The 24,666-nt window shown below is 45.3% G+C and overlaps 1 protein-coding gene across 1 annotated transcript in view; it reads left to right on the forward strand.

The window, feature by feature from the left end:
• GLIS3 (GLIS family zinc finger 3) overlaps window positions 1-24,666 on the forward strand; it is a 640,530-nt gene that overhangs the window by 397,523 nt on the left and 218,341 nt on the right. The window contains exon 6 of the mRNA XM_075339832.1: window positions 7,391-7,501. Coding sequence (XP_075195947.1) covers window positions 7,391-7,501 — 111 coding nt within the window. The remainder of the gene's footprint in view (window positions 1-7,390; window positions 7,502-24,666) is intronic.

Consider the following 24,666-nt stretch of genomic DNA (forward strand, 5'->3'; position numbering starts at 1 on the left):
CTGAGGGAGGCTGGAAGGAGAGAGGCTGATGCTGAGGGAGGCTGGGACGAGGGAGGCTGATGCTTAGGGAAGCTGATGCTGGAGGAGGCTGGAAGAACAGAGGCTGATGCTGGTGGAGGCTGATGCTTGGGGAGGCTGATGCTGAGGGAGACTGGGAGAGGAAGGCTGATGCTGAGGGAGGCTGGGAGGGGGAGGCTGGGAGGAAGGAGGCTGGGAGGAGAGAGGCTGATCCTTGGGAAGGCTGGGAAAGGGAGGCTGATGCTGAGGGAGGCTGGAAGGAGAGAGCCTGATGCTAGGGACAGAGACGCTGATGCTGGGAGGAGAGAGGCTGATGCTGCGGGCAGAGAGGCTGATGATGCGGGTAGAGAGGCTGATGCTGGCGCAGCATGGCGGATGGAGCACGTTTGGTAATGCGCAGCATGGCGGATGGAGCACGTTTGGGAGTGCGCAGCATGGCGGATGGAGTACGTTTCGGAGTGCGCAGCATGGCGGATGGAGCACGTTTGGGAGTGCGCAGCATGGCGGATGGAGCACGTTTGGGAGTGCGCAGCATGGCGGATGCAGCACGATGGCGAGTGCGGAGTATGGCGGATGGAGCATGTTTGGGAGTGCGCAGCATGGCGGATGGACCACGTTTGGCAGTGCGCAGCATGGCGGATGGAGCACGTTTGAGAGTGCGCAGCATGGGAGATGGAGCACGATGGGGGGTGCGCAGCATAGGGGATGGAGCACGATAGGGAGTGCACTGCATGGGGGATGGAGCACGATGGGGAGTGCCCAGCATGGCGGATGGAGCACGTTTGGGAGTGCGCAGCATGGCGGATGGAGCACGTTTGGGAGTGCGCGGCATGGCGGATGGAGCACGTTTGGGAGTGCGCAGCATGGATGATGGAGCACGATGGGGGGTGCGCAGCATAGGGGATAGAGCACGATGGGGAGTGCGCTGCATGGGGCATGGAGCACGATGGGGAGTGTGGAGTATGGCGGATGGAGCACGTTTGGGAGTGCGCAGCATGGTGGATGGAGCACATTTGGGAGTGCGCAGCATGGCGGATGGAGCACGTTTAGGAGTGCGCAGCATGGGAGATGGAGCACGATGGGGAGTGCGCAGCGTGGCGGATGGAGCACGATGGGGAGTGCGCAGCATGGGGAATGGAGCACGATGGGGAGTGCGCAGCATGGCGGATGGAGCACGTTTGGGAGTGCGCAGCATGGCGGATGGAGCACGTTTGGGAGTGCGCAGGATGGGAGATGTAGCACGATGGGGGGTGCGCAGCATAGGGCATGGAGCACGATAGAGAGTGCACACCTCCCCCCAACACACACACACGCGCGCGCGCGCACTGCACAACACACCACACACACACACTGGAAACCACAAACAACTGCCCTACACAGACACCCACACACAGACAACGCTGCACACACAAATATACGCACATACCGCACATATATATAACAAAAATCATACATGAACTACACAATACGTAAATTCTAGAATACCCGATGCGTAGAATCGGGCCACCTTCTAGTATATATATATATACATATATATATATATCATGGAAAGGATAAAACAATTAAAAAGCAATGTGGCAAGTTTATCCTTTTAAAAAAGTTGTACAAAAAAAATACTCATATTTCCTTTAAATTTTAACCTGATCTTGCATAATATATAGAATTGACATCACTAAAAGAGAGGCAAAAAAATTTTGAACAAGCAAATGAGAAAAAAAAATATTTAGTGCTTTTAAAAATCTTATCTACAGAAAAATATATATGAATGTCATGAATGGGGAGAAAAGTCCTGTCTTGAACTGGTTAAGTTTGGATATGTTCTTATTTTTATATGATGGTAGGTTTGAATTTCATGCTTTTTTATGACTTCCGTTATTCTTTTATGCTTTAACCCTAAAACTAAAAGAAAAACAGAAGACTGTTGCTGTTATAGCATAACAACTACTAGTGTGATATCTATCCTATGTCATATGCATGACATAAAAGTTGGCCAAACAGATGATTCTAGAATCTGTAACAGCCTTTCCCCATTGATTGATAAATAAATAAATAATTAAAAAAAAAACGGCGTGCGGTCCTCCCCAATTTTGATACCAGCCAAAGTAAAGCCACATGGCTGAAGGCTGGTATTCTTAGGATGGGGAGTCCCACGTTATTGGGAGCCCCCCCAGCCTAAAAATATCAGCCAGCAGCCGTCCGGAATTGCCGCATTTATTAGACGCGACAGTCTTGGGACTCTACCCGGCTCATCCCGAATTGCCCTGGTGCTGTGGCAATCGGGGTAATAAGGAGTTAATGGCAGCCCATAGCTGCCACTAAGTCCTAGGTTAATCATGGCAGGCGTCTATGAGACACCCCCAATGATTAACCTGTAAATGAAAGTAAATAAACACATACACCCGAAAAAATCCTTTATTTCAAATAAAAGACAAAACCCCCCCACTCTTTTACCACTTTATTAAAATCCCCAAATACCCCTCCAGGTCCGGCGTAGTCCACACGAGGTCCCACGACGCATCCAGCTCTGCTACATGAAGCTGACACGAGCGGCAGTAGAACACCGCCACTCGCTGTGAGCTCCGTGCAGCAACTGAAGTGAGTCGCGCTGTCAGCGGAGACGTCACTCAGGTAGTGTTTGCATGTGTGCGGTGATGATGGGTGCGGTACTGCCGGTGTGTGCGGTGATGATGGGTGCGGTAGTGCTTGCATGCATGCAGTGATGATGGGGGCGGTAGTGCCTGTGTGTGTGCAGTGATGATGGGTGCTGTAGTGCCGATGTGTGTAGTGATGATGGGGGCGGTAGTGCCGATGTGAGCGGTGATGATGGGGGCAGTAGTGCCGGTGTGTGTGCGGTGGTTATGGGTACGGTAGTGCCTGCGTGTGAGCGGTGATGATGGGGGCGGTAGTGCCGGTGTGTGCGGTGATGATGGGGGCGGTGTTGCCGGTGTGTGCGGTGATTATGGGTACGGTAGCGCCTGCATGTGTGCGGTGATGATGGGGGCGGTAGTGGCGGTGTGAGCGGTGATGATGGGTGCGGTAGTGCCGATGTGTGTGCGGTGAAGATGGGAGCGGTAGTGCCTCCGTGTGTGCGGTGATGATGGGGTGGTAGTGCCGGTGTGTGCGGTGATGATGGGGGCGGTGTTGCCAGTGTGTGCGGTGATGATGGGTGCGGTAGTGCTGATGTGTGTGCGGTGATGGGTGCAGTAGTGCTTGCGTGTGTGCGGTGATTATGGGGGCGGTAGTGCCTGCGTCTCTCTCTCTCTCTCTCTCTACGACTCCAATACCCGCCCATAATTTCAAGTGACAGGATCCTGTAAAATAACACATGTGTTTGCATGCATTTCTCTTTGGTAAAACAGGATTCGCTTTTGCAGCAAAAAAACGTTCAGGACACATGTTAAAAAAACGCAGTGTGAAAGTAGCCTAAATATATATATTTAGTTCAAAAAGGGAGGAGAATAACTCGATGGTCATAGTAAAAAAATGATCTTTATATTTATATACAGCAACATTGTATGTTTCTATAACTGCTATATTTGTCAAGCATGAACAAAATATTATAGCCTAATAGGTAATGTGCTTATAAATGATGGTCAATAGAACCAACCTCCAAAAGAGGATCACGAATGACTATACTTTTTCAATCTCTAATATTATTTATCCCCTTATTGTGTATACTATTTGCAGAAAACAGTAATCTATAGAAGGCAATGCTAGCTTATAAAAAATGAGTAACCGTCATTTTCATTTTTATTTTACAAATGTATAGTACATGTGAAATTAAGAAACTTTGTAATTTTATCAGAGAAATCTGCTTCTTTCTCCGTCATTTTCTTAATTGCTGGGTAAAATTTGTGTTCAGTGAAGACAGATTTTTTCATTACTGAGATAAAACATGACAGTTGGTTTTTATAAGATTCTATGTAGAAGTAAGACGAGAGGAGGGAGGAGCTCTTCTTTTAGAGCCTACTGCTGCCATTGACTCCTCCCTCTGCCTCCAGGACCTCCTTCTGCTTCTTGCTCCTCCCTCGCCTAGCTATACAGTGTCTCATCTATATATATAATTGCCTTATTCTGTCTGTCTGTCTGTCTGTCTGTCTTGCTCCAAAATTGTGTCCTTACAGTGACAACCGTCGGATTGGCCGCTGGGCTCGGCCTGGCCCCGCCCCCCACACGGATTGGCAGCTCGGCTCGGCCTGGTCCCGCCCCCTGCATGGATTAACCGTTTAGCCAGGCCCGCCCGCCGCACGCGATGCCCGCTAGGCCACGCCCCCGCACGCTATGCCCCCTAGGCCACGCCCCCCGCACACGATGCCCGCTAGGCCACGCCCCCCGCACGCGATGACCGCTAGCCCACGCCCCCCGCACGCGATGCCCGCTAGGCCACGCCCCCCGCACGTGATGCCCGCTAGGCCACGTCCCCCAAACGCGATGCCCGCTAGGCCACGCCCCCCGTATTCGATGACTGCTAGGCCACGCCCCCCACACGCGATGCCCGCTAGGCCACGCCCCCGCACGCGATGCCCGCTAGGCCACGCCCCCCGCACACGATGCCTGCTAGGCCACGCCCCCCACACGCGATGCATGCTAGGCCACGTCCCCACATGCGATGCCCATTCGGCCACGCCCCCTCACACGATGTCCATTCAGAATGGGGGATGAAACACAATGGGGGGTGTGCAGCATGGGGGATGGAGCACGATGGGGGGGTGCAGCATGGGGGTTGGACCACGATGGGGGGTGCCCAGAATGGGGGGATGAAACACGATGGGGGGTGTGCGGCATGGGGGATGGAGCACGATGGGGGGTGCAGCATGGGGGATGGAGCACGATAGGGGGGTGCGCAGCATGGGGGATGGAGCACGATGGGGAGTGCAGCATGGGGGATGGAGCACGATGGGGGGTGCAGCGTGGGGGATGGAGCACGATGGGGGGTGCCCAGAATGGGGGGATGAAACACGATGGGGGGTGCGCAGCATGGGGGATGGAGCACGATGGGGGGTGCGCAGCATGGGGGATGGAGCACGATGGGGGGTGCGCAGCATGGGGGATGGAGCACGATGGGGGGTGTGCAGCATGGGGATGGAGCATGATGGGGGGTGCGCAGCATGGGGGATGGAGCACGATGGGGAGTCCGCAGCATGGGGGACGGAGCACGATGGGGAGTGCGCAGCATGGGGGATGGAGCACGATGGGGAGTGCGCAGCATGGGGGATGGAGCACGATGGGGGTGCACACTTCCCCCCAAAACACACACACACTGCCACACGCGCACCGCACAACACACCACACACACTGGGAACCACAAACACCGCCCTACACAGACACCCACACACACAGACAACGCCGCACACACACAACACCCAACACACAAACACCGCAGCATACACAAATATACGCACATACCGCGCAACACACATTGCACAAAACATACCTCCCCCCAAAACACACACACGCATCCCACACCCACACAAACCGCGCAACACACACAGCACTACACACACAGAACGCTGCAGACACACAGCGCTCCACAAACAACGCAACACACACACAGCGCTCCACACATACAACACCGCTCTCACACACCCCCACCCAGACAACACCCAGAACATTTACAGCGCCCTACACAAACACTGGCAAATACACCCAATAACATCTATATATATAACAAAAATCATACATTAACTACACAATAAATTCTAGAATACCCGATGCATTAGAATCGGGCCACCTTCTAGTCAGTAATAACTGCCATCTCCTATCTCAGTAATGGGAAAGTCATCACTGAATACAGATTTTACCCAGAAATTATAGGGAACCTGTCAGGTCCAATATGCACCCAGCACCACGAGCAGTTCTGGGTGCATATTGCTAATCCCTGCCTAACCATCCCTGTAACTGGTAGCATAGATAAAGAGATCTTTAGAAAAAGTATTTCAAAAGATCTGTTACCGTATGCTAAAGAGCGAGGGCACTAGTTCCCTGGGCATTAGTTCCACGGCCAGTCGCCCCCATTAGTATGTTAGTACGTCCCTGTGGGCGTGCTATCATGCTAATGAATGCGCAGTGTCACAGCATGATCTCACTCCCCTCTCCGCCGCCGTCGCTGCCCGACGCTGGATTTTGGCTCAGTGCGCGTGATCCCGGAGTTTGGGTCATGCACTCTATGAAGCCAGGTGTACGCACCCTGGCTTCTAATTGAAGTAGTACGCATGACCGGAAGTCCGGGATCACGCGCACTGAGACAAAATACAGCGATGGCGGCGGAGAGGGGAGTGAGCTCATCCTGTGACGCTGCGTATTGATTAGCATGATGGCACACCTAAAGGGGTGTACTAACATGCTAATTATGTGCGACTAACGCCCAGGGGACTAGGCACTTCGCTCATTAGCATAAGATATAAGATCTTTAGAACTACTTTTTCTAAACATCTCTTTATCTATGCTAGTGTATACAGGGATGGTTAGTCAGGGATTAGCAATATGCACCCAGAACTGCTCGTGGTTCTGGGTGCATACTGCACCTGACAGGTTCCCTTTAAGAATTTTGAAAGTGAAAGATTAGTCTTGGAGGAGAAAGAACCAGATTTGTCTGATAAGATATATTACAAAGTTGCTTATTTTCATGTGTACTCTTGATTTAGGAAATAAAAATGTAAATGAAGGTTACGCTTTAATTTTTTGATGATTACAATATCTATTGAAAATACATATTAGTTCAGATGTTTCTGCCCAATGTCCAATATTCTTCTACAAATAATATTTGGTGCCTTTATGTTCAAGATATTATACCTAAACAAGTAAATGCTAACTACTGTTGGTAAATTAAGTACATATTAACTTTTATAATAGGACGCACATAATCTTACAAAGATACTCACTCATGCTGACAGATATACATGGCTATAGACATATTGTAAGTGAAAGGGGTTAAATAGCCACATCTAATTACGCAAGTCACAGGAGACGCTGGATACTTAACTAAGTTAATTGAATCAATCTGTGTTTAGTTGACAGCCAATGTAATGTGTTATATTCCAAGAAAGATATCTAGAGTAACAATATTATGACCTATTTTCTTCAGTATTCTGCGGAGCACTTTCCATGCTGCTTGAAAATCTTAATCCTTCTCTTCCATTTTTTCTGTCTCTATAGCAGGATTCTTCTCTAAACCTAACCAATGTTTTCTGGATAGTCACTGCTGTTAGACAGCTCCACTAATCTGCTGTATCTGATTTTGCTAATCCCTTCTTGAGCAAATGATTGCTATCCTGTAAGTACCTTTGGGAATGTTTATTGATAACAAATGTGAAAGTGTAGTTACCAGTGAAGTAATGTGGTTATATTCTCCTAATGCTTCTCTCTTGCCTAGAAACCCTATGCATGTCAGATTCCTGGATGCAGTAAGCGATACACAGACCCAAGCTCATTACGAAAGCACGTAAAGGCTCATTCTTCCAAAGATCAGCACGCCAGAAAGAAGGTAATGCTGACAAAAATGTGTCTCATATGTGTCCATCAAGCTTTTAGAAGATAAGGGAGATTTAAGGTACCGTCACACATAACGAGATCGCTAGCGAGATTGCAGCTGAGTCACGGTTTCTGTGATGCAGTAGCGATCCCATTAGCGATCTTGTTATGTGTGACACTTACCAGCGATCAGGCCCCTGCTGTGAGATCTCTAGTCGTTGCAGAATGGTCCAGGCCATTTTCTTCAAAGGCGATGTCCTGCTGGGCAGGACACATCGCTATGTTTGAGGCCTGCGCCACACATCCGTGCCTCCGGCACGTGTTTGTCATTTTTTACACGTACCGGCGGCACGGAGACATGTACAGCAATGCTACCGTATGGTAGCAGGCACACACACGTAAAACCACACGGAACGTGTGTCCGTGTGCGTTTGTACGTGTGTGCGATTTTCAAAGCGCTGACATGTCAGTGTTTTCTCCGGCAGCATGGGTGTTACACGGCCCGCACCCGTACCACACGGGTGTAGTGTGGATGCGGTCCCGTGTGACACGCGCCGGAGTAAACACACATGTCAGGGAAAAAAATAAAAAACATTAACTCACCTTCTCCAGCCCTCCTGTCTCTGCCGCTGCTGCCTCTTGCTGCCGACCGCCGCTCATTATTCTCATTGAATATTCACTTCACTGCCTGGCAGCAGCAGCAGCGGGGAGACGGGAGGGCTGGAGACCGAGGATCAGCACCACGGACAGCAGCGCGGACATCAGGAAGGACAAGGTGAGTATGATAATTACCGGTTCTACGTGTGCTATCGCGGATAGCACACGTAGAACACACGTGTCACGCACGTACCAGAGACACGTACTTACCTGCACGCAACACGCAGGGGAAATACGTGTCTCTCGGCACGTGCGTGAAATTCACGTGAGTGTGGCAGAGGCCTGACACTGTGTGACAGGGTCACAGTGACTGCTGAGATTGTTATACAGGTCGCTACTGCAACCTGTATCGTTCCTGCATCGCTGGTAAGATCTGACTGTGTGACATCTCACCTGCGACCTCCCAGCGACTCACCTGCGATCCCTATCAGGTCGCATCGTTTTCGGGATCGCTCGTAAGTCGTTGTGTGTGACTGGACCTTTACTGCAGAGAAACCAGAGTTTTAAAAATCTTCGAAAGGAAAAATAATGATACTAATAAGAAGACATTTTTATTGCGTAATGTAATACAAATGGTGAATAACCTCTCTTTTCTTGGCTTTGGTCCTGATTTATCATTGTCTTTGCACCTTTTTTCTTTTGTGAAAATTAATCTGAAGTCGTCAGATGTCAGTTATTTTTTCCCAAACGCAAATAACGGTGCAAGTGTCATCAGTGCTTTCCATCTGAATTTCATCAGTGTTTGATCAGTGTTTCATACTTTACCATCAGTGATTTTAATTCTGTATGAAACAATAAATTATAAAGAAAGCGTCCCCCAACCTATAAAGTGTTAATCACGTAGAGCACACAAATTTCACACCCATGTTATCCATGTGCTGTCTGTGATTTTCACCAACCAGTAAAAGTAATTTTGATTCAAGATGCTGGTCAAAAACGGCCATGTCTGTGTGATGTTTATCCTTTTGCTAACACACCTTACGTAAAAAACATGGGCATGTGAGAAACCCCTTAGAATATAGTGGAATATAGTGGAAACATAAAAAGCACAGAACACATAAGTGGTAAAACAAGTAAAATGAGTGTTTGAAAGGATCATGTGACTTTAGGCTTTAAAAAAAAGCAAAACAGATCCAAGAAAAAGATCATCTTTGATCTTGTGCAAAAATTAGGAAACCACATGCACCATTTTGAAGACTGTAGTAAAAAAATGGCAATGAGTCAAGAGAAAAAAGAAAAGTCACTTAACCGTCCCCTAGCCAATCAACGCCTGCATTTTAACAAAAAAAAAAAAAAGAAAAAGAATAATTAAAACACAACTCTGGCATCTTTTTTTATTTCATTGTTGGAGTGGTACAACTAATAATGTCTATTCCCCGCCCCTAGTAAAATACTTACCAGCCTCCATCTTCTGCTCTTCCTGGAGCTGCTTTGGTCCTTTTCTGTCATTTTGTGACCGCAGCTCATGACTGACCGGAAGTCAACCAACAGTCACAAGCTCTCAAGGTCAGTCTATGAGAGCCTCGTTCTTCATAGACTTATATTGAGTAATGTGTTCTGATCAACTCGGAAAACAGTGGAGAGATCAGGATACTGACAACTTGCAAAAGACGGCGGCTGGTAAGTATTTACTACAGGCAGGGAACATGCATTAGTGATACCATTTTGGTGGTAAAATTAAAAAAAAAATACCAGAGTGGTGCTTTAACCTAAGCATAGCTCATGGCATGTGGACGTATGTGATCTGTCCTCTACCTCTGCATCCCTACAATTTCAACAGAAACAGAAGAAAATAATCTTTGTTCCAGATGACACAAAGAGAAAAACAAATTATTACATGTTCCATTATATCACAAATGTCGATTCTTTACTGTAAGAGCAGGGAGACTATGGAACTCTCTGCCGCATGATTTTAGAATGATTACTGTACTGCTGTGGAAGTGTGCAATGAAGCTAAGTTATCACCTAAGTCAAGGGTAGGTAAAAACTAGAGTGGTGGGGGGTCTGACAGCTGGGACCCCACCAATTGGCAGAATTAAGCATATATAGAATAGAGTGACAGTGCTCTTGCACAACTCCCACTCCATTCATTCTCTACGGGGCTCCCATGATGAACAGTCAAGTACACTACTTGAAAGAACCATGCAAAATAAATGGAGCAGCATGTAGTACCGTCGCCTTATTCTAATAGGGTTAGTACTGCCTTAATGTGCCGATCAGTGCAGGTCCCAGCAGTTGATCCTCCAATGATCTATAAATGATTAGTCACATATCATGTGGATAGGTGATCATGTATCTTGACAACATGTTTAAATTGCAGCTCTACCTTGTACATACATTCATCCCATAGGGCACAAGAAAGATTTTTTCTAGAAATTTAGATATGCTTGAATTTAAAATATTTTTTAAATAGTTTATTGACTTTTATTTACCAGCTGTCCTTATTATTTAGATTGGAGTGTAAAGCGGGCTTTACACGCTACGATATCGCTAGCAATTGCTGTAAGCACCCGCCCCTGTCGTGTGTGCGATATCGTGTGTAGCGAACATTATCGCTACGGCAGTGTCACACGCACTTACCTGGTCGGCAGCGTCACTGTGACTGCCGAACAATCCCTCCCTCAAGGGGGAGGTGTGTTCGGCATCACAGCGACGTCACCACAACGTCACTAAGTGGCCGGCCAATCAAAGCGGAGGGGCGGAGATGAGCGTGACGTAACATCCCGCCCACCTCCTTCCTTCCGTATTGCGGCCGGCGGCAGGTAAGGAGATGTTCCTTGCTCCTGCGGTGTCACACACAGCGATGTGTGCTGCCGCAGGAACGAGGGACAACATTGATAATCAACCATTACCGATTTTTCAGTTTGGGACAACCTCTCCATAGTGAACAATTTTCACCATTTTTGAGGTTGCTTAAGGTCGCTGGTAACTGTCACACGCTACAATATCGTTAATGACGCCGGATGTGCGTCACTAACATCTAACAACGTGACCCCGACGATAAAACATTAACGATATCGTAGCGTGTAAAGCCCCCTTTAGTTCTAAAATTATGGTCAAATTTCCATTTGTATGTATGAGAGAATAAATTGAATAAGGCCACTGTGTATTAGAGAATAGTTTTCATGTAATTATTTGCTACAAGCTTTGTCCACAGAGAATAATCAGAAATGTTAAAGTGTGATATCTCATCAATATACTGTAGTATTTCTTAACCTTAGTGTATTATATGTTGCAAATACATACATATTAGCTACAATTGGCTACACTGTATATTATCATTATACAGTATGTACAGGATCGATTGCTACATATGTTTCCTTTGTTTTTGGTAGCTATTATTGTACAAAGAATCATCATCACTGTCCCCATTGGGGCTCACAATGTAAATTCCCTATCTGTATGTTTTTGGAGTGTGGGAGGAAACCAACCAAACACGGGGAGACCATACAAACTCCTTACAGATGTTGTCTTTGGTGGGATTTGAACCCAGGCTGCCCTACAAAAAGTTTGTTACATAACCCATCTTGCACATTTACAATGGTAAAGTAAGGCTGGTATCTAGTAACTGTAGCACTATGCCATTTAATCGCATTTAACTGACTTATACCTGGTTGTTAGCTCACGTCAAGCTTTGGAATTTGAAATATTTCCAAGCAATAATAATAAAAAGTAAGAAACATTAAACCTTTTAGGATAGAATAAAGATTATTTATGGCTTTAATTAAATTTGAAAATTGGCATAAGGTCACAGAAGGGTTTTACACAACAAATGTGAATTCTTGAAAAAAAAAATAACCATAAAAATTCCAAGGTGATAAAGGAACAGAGAAATAAATAGCTGCACCCGTGGGGGACTGTTGTGTTGAAAGGATTGAACTCTTTAGCTGTCACAGCTGGTTAGTCATGGACTCATTTAATATGTCCTGCATGTAATCTTTTCTAAAAGTTCCTAAAACAGTCACCGACATTTATTTTGCAGAGCAGAGAAATAATACTTCATACTTTAAAGGTCCTAAAAATTGAAAAAATATTACACACGTAAGTAAAATTGGTTATCAGGTTGCAATATTTCCTGAGAGTTCATGGCATTCAAAATAACATGATATATGTAATATAAAAATTGAAGGGCAGTATGGGAGTAAATTATACTTGGTAATTTTAATTGCAGTGAATACACATATACGGTGAATATTTAAAGACTAGAGATGATCAAATACTTCGATTATTCGGCTTCGCGAATATTTTCCGAATACCTCGCCGCTATTCAACGCGCAATGTAAGTCTATGGGAAGCCCGAATAGTTCCGAATAGTTGTTATTCGGGTTTCCCATAGACTTCATTGCGCATCGAATAATCGCGAATAGTCGAATAGCAACGAGGTATTCGGAAAATATTCACGAAGCCGAATAATCATAATAATCATCCCTATTAAAGACATATCTATAAGCAGAGTCATTGTTAGCACCATGACTCATTTGAGGCAAAACTGATGTTATTTAGAGGCAATAGTTAAAGTGGTTGTTCACTACTATCTTTCGTGCTTTTAAATGGTAGTCATAAAAAAAAAAGAAAAAAAAAAAAAAAGCAAAACCATATCAGCCGGATCTTTACAGTTTCATAGTTTTTTAGGTAGAAGATAGACTTAACGTCATCAAGTTCAATATTTAGATTGTGAGCCCCAATGAGACATTGATGATTTATGTAAAGCGCTGCGGAATATGTTAGCGCTATATAAAAATAAAGATTATTTTTATTATTCTTATCTGTAAGCTAACATGTTGATGTAGAGATAGGCAAAAAACCATGCGGCAGATGCTAATAGCTCTACATTAGGGGAAAAATTCCTTCCCGACTACACATTTGGCAATCAGACAAGTTCCCTAGATGAACGCCCAATCATGAATCTAGTACCGATAACCAATCCCTCACAATATACAGGTCACTTTATCACGTTAAGGGCCAAAGCTCTTATATGACTCACTCAGATCTCGTTGTAGCTAATCAGTGGACTGAAGGTCAATACAGTTTTTCAGAGTTGACATTTACTCAGGGCTACTACACAGGCCACCAATATACAGGACACATCCCTAACCCATATCATCAAATGCCTGTTTGTGATAATACTGTGACCTTTCTGCCCTGTTTCCCTCTGGTCCTTCTTTAACTCTGGTCTTCTGTCATAACTTTAGTTGACCAACCATTCCTATGTCCACTGATCTTCCATCATCTTGATGGTTTGTTGAAGAGCAATCTTAGGTCTACTCTCTTGAGCACCAGCAGCACATCTCTTGGACACCTAAGGCAGTTCTACCACACACTCCCTGTCTAACATCAAACACTGCAAACACTGCCTTTAAACAACATCTCTAGATCCATTCTGACAATATAGCACCACAACACTTAGGCCGGCGTCACACGGTATGATATATCGGGCGATGTGTCGTCGGGGTCACGGATTCCGTGACGCACATCCAGCATCGTTAGCGATATCGTACCGTGTGACACCTCCGAACGACTGTGAACAAGCAAAAATACCTTATCATTGCTCGTTGACACGTCGTTCATTTTCATAATGACGTTCCTCCTTCTGCGCGCCGGTTGTTCATCGTTCCCGTGGCAGCACACATCACTCTGTGTGACACCCCAGGAACGACGAACACAGCTTACCTGCATCCCGCCGGCAATGCGGAAGGAAGGAGGTGGGCGGGATGTTACGTCCCGCTCATCTCCTCCCCTCCGCTTCTATTGGCCAGCTGCTGTGTGACGTCGCTGTGATGCCGAACGTCCCTCCCCCTTCAGAAAGAGGATGTTCGCCGCCCACAGCGACGTTGTCCGGGAGGTAAGTGCGTGTGACAGGGGTTAACGACTTTGTGCGCCACGGGCAACTAATTGCCCGTGACGCACAAACGACGGGGGCGGCCAAGATAGATCATACCGTGTGACGTCGGCCTTACTCTTATGTCAGTTTCAGCCTCTTTCTGAACCCATGCTGGCACTGGCGCCTCCTGCTTCATGCTGGACACCAAAAAGTTACTATTTCTGCTGCCCAACTGCAATGACAGGACAAGGTCGCACAGTTGTATACCGCTGCCTACCAACCCACTGAAAGCTGTGCTCAAGGTGCTCAGTGCATATCCACACAGTGACGCATATACACAAGACATTACTGAATATGCACATATTTGGTATAAATATTCAACATTTACAATAAAATTTCCATTAAGAGTTCATTTAAAGGGACATAACATTAATCATTTATGCAAGGGGAGAGGATGATGCAATTTTTGATCAACCTTAGAGCAACAAAATGTATATCAATCTCAATGCCATCAGTTCTTCAGGGTTTTAATGAACAAGAACTCCTCCTTTCCAACTTCTACCCACCCAGTTCTGCTAGATTGACAGGTCTTTCACTATTTGTACATAAATAAATACTGTCAAAACACTCAAATCTTGCATAGCTTCCATCTTTGTTTAAATCAATATTTTGTCTGAATTCAACAGCATACAATATAGTATAATGTGTTATGGGAAACTTTTCTATATTTCATGATGCCAAAGGAGATAGGGAATGAAACTAATGTACTGCCAGACACATTACTCGACCAGCCGCAGGATTAGGCATGACATCCAACATGCCAAATGCTTGAATTGCTAACATGGGCAGTAGAAAAGAGTCAAGATGATCATCAAATACATTAAATTCCAAGAACTTACCATGCCAATAAAAACATCGTTTTGAACCATATTTACATGTAGATTGATAAGTGGACATAGAATTTAAAAACATTATGTAATTTTATTAAATTGGTTTTAAATAAGGATGATATGCTTTTGTGCTTTGAAAGTATTTAGGAATTTAAGGACCATTGCTCAGATACCAGGGAGTGACTTAATAGAAGTATAATGAGCATTACTTGCATATTTACTATTACTACCCAGACGTATCTAGACCTCTAACAGAAGAATAAGGCTGTCATTAATTTGTCCATTCTACTACATTGATAATAATATAAAATTGCTCATATTGTAATGTACAAGTCTCTGCATCAAAACTGAGACATGAGCAAGTGACCAGTGTGTCTGCTCTAATGCAGAGTTCCCCAACTCCAGCCCTCAAGACCCACCAGCAGTGCATGTTTTCAGGCTTTCCTTAGCATTGTACAAGTGTTTGTAACAGCGGCAGATTTTAAATAATATTTGCAACAAAACCGACCACAGTTTACATAATAGTACCTGTGTTTTCCTGATGATACAATTACTGAACATTGCTTCTTAAGTAGTGATTGGCAGACCCGGTCTGTAAATGTCTGGATCCACGCTGGTTCAAATGAACCTAAGCACTGATACCGGGCCCATAGTTTTCAGGGAACTGCAGGTAATGATTTGGATCCAGCCACCTGGGTAATAAAAAAAAATCAAAGAAAAAAGAAAAAAAGAAGAATAAAGTAAGTGCTTCATACTTACCAGTCTGCGTCTAGATTGGTGTAAAAAATAAAATAATGAATAAATAAAAAAATTGGCGTGATGTCCCCTCATTTTATGTTGCCCAGCCATGATAGAGCTTACTGCTAGAGACACACACATTGATTCCAGCTCTGCTACATCTGAAGTGATAACACGCTGGCATAGAACATGACCTCCTGCTATGAGCGTCAGGCAGAGAATGAGCCGCAGTGATGAGCAGTGACGTCCCTCAGGTTATTTGTGGTCACAGCTGGAAATTTCCACGGTCCTCTACCTGTGATCGTAGGTAACTTGACCTCAGGTGAGGTCACTCAGTTCAATGAGGTCACCTGAGGTGAACTGATAGCAAAAAAAGCCAGAATCCCTCTTGCTAATTAAAAACACCTGTGCCAAATGGGAGAAGTGTTGGTCCACGTAAATCAAAAAAGAGGGGACAGACCATGCAATATGCATTAGCTAAAGAAAAAGACACGGACCGCACATCCAAAAATCAATTGAGGTTCTTAGTTTAACATTCTGACCAGACTGTATGAAGACCAATGCCATGTCACAGCATGACATTGTTGATGCTTTAAATATACGACACTGTACGCCAACTGCCGCCGCAGTGACAATGCACCAGCAGGGCAGGTGACCTGTTGTTTCCATGCGCCCATCCTGTAAAGCTGAATTCCCAAGACTCCAGGCCGTACCACCGTACAGACACAAAACCTCTGCAACAATGGCCACCACTCCCCATGAAAAGAGCTGGACAACTCACCTTCTACAATCTCCCAGTCTGTGAACTGAGAGCAAAAAAGGCAGAACCCCTCTTGCAGTCTCCGGCTAATTAAAAATGCCTGTGCCAAATGGGTGGAGTGCTGGTCCATGTTCCGGACCAGCTAATGTCTGTGACAAACCTGGGCAGTTGCACGCTTCTGTTTTTAGACTGGGGTCCCAAAAAGCATGGGTCTCCCCAGCATGAGAATTCCAGCTCCCATCTGTCAGCTTTATCATCACTGGGTATCAAAACCGGGGTGGGGGGGAGACCGAACACTATTTTTTTTCATTATTTATTTAAATAATTTTTTAAAAACACCCACATGCAGTTCTTCTAATTTTGATACATTGATACACAGCCAAGATAAGCAAATGACTGAGGGCTGTAGCCTGTAGCCATATGTTTTATCTCGGTATCATAATATGGGGGGATACTACGTCAATTTTTTTATTATTTATTTTTACACCAGTCTAGACACACACAGTGCCTCTGATTAGTTGCAGTCAGACATGCTGTCACACAGGCTGGAGGCGCTGTCTGACTGCAACCAATCAGAAACGTGGCAGTGCATATGCATGAAGATAATGAGCGGCCTTGGAAGTAGAGTGAGCGGCCCTGGAAGCAGTGTACTGCCATGCGGAGACCGGTAAGTATGAAGTACTTGCTCCAATACTCCTATCCCTTCCACCTGATTTGAGTCCACATAGACTTATATGGGACCAGCATCTGGCCAGATATCCGGGATCAATACCGGTCTTGAACCGCGTTTTTTGTTTTTGTTTTGTTTTTTTAAACCTAGTTGGACCCGCCGATCCTGGTATCTGTGGGTTCGCCATCACTATTCTTAAGGTTACACTTTGACGTGGTGGGAAGTTGGACACTGGCTTGGGGAAAAACAATAGAAACTAAGGTTAAAAAAAAATTCTACCAATGTTCTAAGTTGATTCGGTCCTGATCAGACATGGGTCATCAAATGTTTATGGACTCTTAGGTTTAGCTAAGTTCTGAATTAAATGCCCCAAAAGTTTTTATTATGTGCAAATGTGATGTTATCTCTTCTGTCATATCAAGCTGCTATCAGATATTAGTATGCAGTCACTGGCTGAGCATTGCTTAGCAATGCCCACAGTAAAACTCCGAAAACAATTCTCCTTAAAATGTTTTCTGTGAAGACTGTCTTAATCCTATCTATAATCCTTTTACTTCCGTATCTTGAAATGTAATATAAATCAGGCACTGGGGTGTTCTGCAATTTTTCTCTTCTTATTGAATATGGTGCTGTCACCAAAGGATTAGTAATGGCTTGAAGTCTTTAAGGAATTTAATCACACAATTTGTTGTAAACCTTTTTGTAACCAAAGTGAGAATATACAATATCTAAATCCTAATGACTGATACTATACAATTTTAAAGTGATTATTCATGGATTGACGGTGTATTGTACGCCTCTCTTTTTAGATTAGTAAAAGAAAGGACTGGTAGACAACCTGACTGTAACAGGTAAAGAGTTAAGGTGGTGTCACACACAGCGACAACGACAACGACGTCGCTGCTACGTCACCATTTTCTGTGACGTTGCAGCGACGTCCCGTCGCTGTCGCTGTGTGTGACATCCAGCAACGAGCTGGCCCCTGCTGTGAGGTCATTGCTCGTTGCTGAATGTCCTGCTTCATTTTTTCGGCGTCGCTCTCCCGCTGTGACGCACAGATCGCTGTGTGTGACAGCGAGAGAGCGACGAAATGAAGCGAGCAGGGAGCAGGAGCCGGCATCTGGCAGCTGTGGTAAGCTGTAACCAAGGTAAACATCGGGTAACCAAGGTGGTTACCCGATATTTACCTTCGTTACCAGCCTCCGCCGCTCTCACAAAGGCTCCTGCTCTTTGCACATGTAGCTGCAGTACACATCGTGTAATTAACCCGATGTGTACTGTAGCTAGGAGAGCAAGGAGCCAGCGCTAAGCAGTGTGCGCGGCTCCCTGCTCTCTGCACATGTAGCTGCAGTACACATCGTGTAATTAACCCGATGTGTACTGTATCTAGGAGAGCAGGGAGCCAGCGCTCAGTGTGCGCGGCTCCCTGCTCTCTGCACATGTTGCAGCACAGCGACGCATGTCGTTATGATCGCTGCTTCGGCTGCTGTGTTTGACAGCTAAGCAGCGATCATAACAGCGACTTACAAGGTCGCTGCTACGTCACCATTTTGGTAACGTAACAGCGACGTCGTTGTCACTGTCGTTTAGTGTGACCCCAGCTTTACAACTGTTTCTTATAATTGAAAAGTACATCTTTCCTTTCATCTGGGAAGAAGAAATAGTCAAATATTCTGCAGTTCTGACTTGGTCTCTATACCACAATGTTTTTTTCTTTCATTATACGCATATTACAGGAATAGGCTTCAGCCAGAGTATTTAGTGGTTTGGTCTGATCGTTTACAAGAAAGCTACATTTTGTTGCCCTTCTAAAAGATTCAATTGGCTTTTTTATATATTTTTTCTATTTCACTAAGGAATTTATATGATGTGGTTTACCACATCTGAAAGTGTAGCTTCAGGAATTGTGCACCAATAAACGTTAACTTGGTACAATGGATTTATCCAATAAAGAACTCCTAAACATACTATATATTGACAGATAAAGGCAAAAGATGTGGGATTTGTCTTCCGCAAGACTTCACTTCTAATTTAACCTGGCTTCTTAAACAAATTGAAAAAAAAAGAACAGTAGGAAAGTGCTAATTGCCAAATTCTAGCTGATGGTGGCAACAAAATTACATGAGATGACATGAAATAATCACATGAGATGCAAAGCAAGCTGCGCTTTCTGGGGCATTCCCCCAGTACCCTCACTTATCTTTCCCTTCTTTTGAGGTCCACGATGTCAGACTTTTCCGGCTCCTCTCTTGCAAGTGGCAGTAATGTATCAACCTTCGCGCCAATCCTACCACTTCCTGAATCACTTTTCTCAGACACTTTCTATTCTGTGACACAGATACTCCCAATCTCATTTTGGGGGACTTTAACATCCCCATTGAAGATTTGCTTTCATCATCTGCCACTCATCTTTTGTCTCTAACCTGCTCTCTTTACGTTTCACAGCTCACTCTCCTACAAATGAAGACAGCAATACATTATACCTGGTTTTCTCTGGCACCTCATCATGCATGATCTTACTAGCTCATCTCTTGCTCTTTCTGAGAATAACTTTATTTTCTCCTCTGTCAATAACTATCGCCCCTCTCAGGAAAGCCCTATTTACCACACTTAAAGAAATATATAGCTGGTGAATTAAGTATGTCACCAATTTTCTAATGAATTATATTTCTAAAGATGCTATTGAAATTACTTTCTCACCAGATGTCGGTAACAACTCATCTAATCCACACAGGCAAAATATGAAACCATAGATGTCAATAAATTTAGTGATGTGTGCTAATGAGAAATGACACAGGGGAAAAATTTTGAACCCATGAAGAAAGTAAAGTGCAAAAACCAATGGAAAGTCATAACACCAGCTGAAATCCATGAGCAATTAGAAAACAATCCTGTCACTTAGTGAAAAGTAATAACAACTGGTTCAACTGATGGCCAATAAAAAGGTATCTCATTACTATGGTGTCTCGTTACACAGGAAACTACTCATAATGGGAAAAACAGTGAGCTGTCTCGAGACCTTTGCAACTTTACTGTTACAAAACATACTGATAGCAATGGTTATAGAATAATTTCTAAACTACTGAATGTTCCAGTGAGCACTGTTGGGGACATCATCCAGAAGTGAAAATAACATAATTTCATCATAAATCAGCTATGAACAGGTTCTGTCCACAAGATTTCAAACAGTGGAGTGAAAAGCATTACCATAAGAACTGTCCAAGATTCAAAGACCACCTGTGCAAAGCTACAGAAAGACCTGGAATCAGGAGGTACAATTTGTTTCAATGAAAACAATAAGTAAAGCACCTCCATGGCTTGTATGCATGCTCACATGCAAGACTTTATTGCTGAATAAAAAGCATGTTCAAGTGTTTGCTTAACAACATTTAGCCAAGCCTGTGAAATACTGGAAGAATATAGTCTGGTTAAATGAGAGCAAAATTGAACTCTTTGAATGCTATAAAAGGCGCCATGTTTAGAGGCCAAAAGGCACTGCATATTACCTCAAAAATGCCATACCAACAGTGAAGTTTGGAGTTGGGGATATCATGGTGTGGAGCTGCTTTTCAGTATTCGGTACTGGCAAACTTCATATAATTGAAGGTAAAATGAATGGACAAATATACCAAGACAGTCTTAATATCAATCTGCTACCGTTTACCAAAATGATGAAGATGAAATGAAGGTGGACATTTTAGTAAGACAATGACCCCAAACACACAGCCAAGGAATCTCTCAAATGATGATGTGTTCAATACTTATTTCATCCCCTGTACATGCCATCGATACTCAACAACTTATGAAAAATCTACAGTTATTATTGTCCCCAGTTACCTACCTCTCATGTCTAGACTTCGAGCTGCACCCCCTATGCACAGGTCAATTCAGCACAGACAGTAGCAACCCTGGCACATACTGCAAGCATGTTTAATCCAGCGAAGTTCCATGGATGCCAAACATCTATGGAGAGAATTCCATTTGGCCAAAAATGTCATCCATTATATGTTTATGCTTAAAACATATAACTCTGCCCTTAACTTCTACAAGCCTACTTCAACACCCTATCAACCTTACTATATAAGAATCTTAAAAAACAATTTGACTCTTTTCACTTCCTCCTCAGTTTTAATGTGCAGAACCCTAGCATCAACCTCAGTGATGACAATCTGGAGAATTATTTCAAAGAAAATAATGATCATATAAAGGAAGTGCAGTAGGAAAGAAGAGCCATGATATTGGGTTGGGAGACAATTTACTGTATATGTATTTATCCATGAAACATAGCTCTCTGACACGAGAAGCACTCATGCTGTCCCACATAAGAACACTGCCACAATCATATTGTTACGGGGGGCTGTCTGATAATAACCTAAAGGAGTATCAGACAGTCAGGGTCCACCGTGCAAAGACTCTGCTGCAGACTATGGCAGAGTGCAATACCTCTGTTAACTCACAGAAGGATATAATAAGTAAGTAAAGCAATTCCTCCCTTACTTGGAGGGTGTGTGGAATGATCTCTGTTAATAATCACAGAGACAAAGGCAATGTGTGCGAAATGGCACCTACCTAGGTCCGCTCTTCTAGTGGTGAAAAAGAGACGAACAGCAGCATAAGCCGCACAAAGCTCCTACCTGCGTTCGCTCCACTAGTGTGCGAGGACACGAACCACTAGATATGGCACCTGCCTAGGTCCGCTCTTCTAGTGGTGCAAAAGAGACGAACAGCAGCGTAAGCCGTACAAAGCTCCTACCTGCGTTCGCTCCACTAGTGTGCGAGGACACGAACCACTAGATATGGCACCTGCCTAGGTCCGCTCTTCTAGTGGTGCAAAAGAGACGAACAGCAGCGTAAGCCGTACAAAGCTCCTACCTGCGTTCGCTCCACTAGTGTGCGAGGACGCGAACCACTAGATATGGCACCTGCCTAGGTCCGCTCTTCTAGTGGTGCAAAAGAGACGAACAGCAGCATAAGCCGCACAAAGCTCCTACCTCTGTTCACTCCCCTAGTGTGCGAGCATACGAACAACTGCCAGACGTAGTATAAGGAACGTTACCCTAGCGGCAACGTCCACCTACGAGTTGAACCACAAGGCCCAGCCAGACCATGTGCCTCAGGCACCTGCCTATGTCCGCTCCCCTAAGAGGTAAGGATACGGACAGCAGCCGAAGCTGTAAGGTATAAGAACGTTACCCTGCCGGTAGCGCTCACCTAGCATAGACAGAGGAATGCCTAGAGGAACGCGCACAGAGCGTCTACTCTTATGCATGAACCAAGAGGACTGAGCGCCATGCGGCGTGTGTCAGGGTCTTATATAGACTCTGTGCCTCATCCAAGATGGAGGGCACCAGAGCCAATCCGCTGCCAGAACGACAGGAGTGACGTCATGCTGGCCTATCACCGAGCAAGGCGTCACAAGCACATGACCAGCGACCAATCGGCATAGAAGGTGTCAGAGACATGTGACCTCGTGTCAGCGATGATGTCACCCGCACATGTGCAATGGCTCCAAGATAGGACTAAGGCGGGCTTTGCACACTACGACATCGCAGCCCGATGCTGCGATGCCGAGTGCGATAGTGCCCGCCCCCGTCGCAGCAGCGATATGTGGTGATAGCTGGCGTAGCGAAACTTATCGCTACGCCAGCTTCACACACACACTCACCTGCCGTGTGACGTCCCTGTGGCCGGCGACCCGCCTCCTTGTTAAGGGGGCGGGTCGTGCGGCGTCACTGCGACGTCACACGGCAGGCAGCCAATCAGAGCGGAGGGGCGGAGATGAGCAGGATGTAAACATCCTGCCCACCTCCTTCCTTCCGCATATCCTACGGAAGCCGCAGTGAGGCCGGTAGGAGACGTTCCTCGCTCCTGCGACTTCACACACAGCGATGTGTGATGCCGCAGGAGCGAGGAACAACATCGGACTGTCGCGTCAGCGTAATCATGGATTACGCCGACGCTGCACCGATGATACGATTACGACGCTTTTGCGCTCGTTAATCGTATCATCCAGCCTTTACACACTGCGATGTCGCATGCGATGCCGGAAGTGCGTCATTTTCAATTTGACCCCACCGACATCGCACCTGCGATGTCGCAGTGTGCAAAGTGCCCCTTAGTCTCCGGCGCTCGCACATGTGCAGTAGCAAGAAATCTGAACTTAGTCTCCAGCGCTCGCACATGTGCAGTAGCAAGAAATCTGGACTTAGTCTCCAGCGCTCGCACATGTGCAGTAGCAAGAAATCTGGACTTAGGCGGGCTTTGCACACTACGACATCGCAGCCCGATGCTGCGATGCCGAGTGCGATAGTGCCCGCCCCCGTCGCAGCAGCGATATGTGGTGATAGCTGGCGTAGCGAAAGTTATCGCTACGCCAGCTTCACACACACACTCACCTGCCGTGCGACGTCCCTGTGGCCGGCGACCCGCCTCCTTGTTAAGGGGGCGGGTCGTGCGGCATCACTGCGACGTCACACGGCAGGCGGCCAATCAGAGCGGAGGGGCGGAGATGAGCAGGATGTAAACATCCTGCCCACTTCCTTCCTTCCGCATATCCTACGGAAGCCGCAGTGAGGCCGGTAGGAGATGTTCCTCGCTCCTGCGGCTTCACACACAGCGATGTGTGCTGCCGCAGGAGCGAGGAACAACATCGGACCGTCGCGTCAGCGTAATCATGGATTACGCCGACGCTGCACCGATGATACGATTACGACGCTTTTGCGCTCGTTAATCGTATCATCCAGCCTTTACACACTGCGATGTCGCATGCGATGCCGGAAGTGCGTCATTTTCAATTTGACCCCACCAACATCGCACCTGCGATGTCGCAGTGTGCAAAGTGCCCCTTAGTCTCCAGTGCTCGCAGCAACCGTAACACATATTCACTATAGGCACCATGCACCATAGACACCAAGTTCACGTAATGGAGCAGCATTTCATTATCTTTATCATGAATGCACAGATGTACTTCTCTATATTGCAAGAGAGGATACTACCATCACTTTGGGCCTTTGATAAACATGCACTTCTCCTACATGACAATGATACAAAACAATTGAACACCTATGGAAAATTCTGAAGAGACAAGTTGAGCCTCACTCTCCATTCAGTATTAAGACTCAGGAAGAGATTTTATTTCGAAGAATGGAGAAAGATAGATGTTGCAATCTGTCAACAACTTGTTCATTCCATGCCTAAAAGACTTGGTTCTGTCCTTAAACATCATGGAGGTAATACAAAATACTAGATGTAGTAGTTTCTAATGTGAGATATACTCATTTTTGTATCAACTAATTTGAGTAAATCTGAAGATTTTGTAATAAAATTTATTAACATTACTTGTTATCATTTTAAAAAATCTTCTATGAAACGTAGGTCTTGTCAAAATTTTGGAAATTGTTCCTGTATCAAGAAAGATATTAACTCAAATCATACTTTTGAATGGGGGTGTACTAATTTGTGCAGAACACTGTACTGTTGAAACCGGAAGTTTGCATACACTATCTAAAAAGACACATATTCATGTTTTTCTTACTATCTGACATGAAATCAGAATAAACCTTTCTTGTTTTAGGTCAATAATGAAAGAGAGAGAGAATGTTTTAAGGCATTTTTATTACTTTCTGCAAAGTTAAAAGTTTAC

This window comes from Anomaloglossus baeobatrachus, chromosome 1 (genome assembly GCF_048569485.1).
Source record: "Anomaloglossus baeobatrachus isolate aAnoBae1 chromosome 1, aAnoBae1.hap1, whole genome shotgun sequence".
Lineage (NCBI taxonomy): Eukaryota > Metazoa > Chordata > Amphibia > Anura > Aromobatidae > Anomaloglossus > Anomaloglossus baeobatrachus.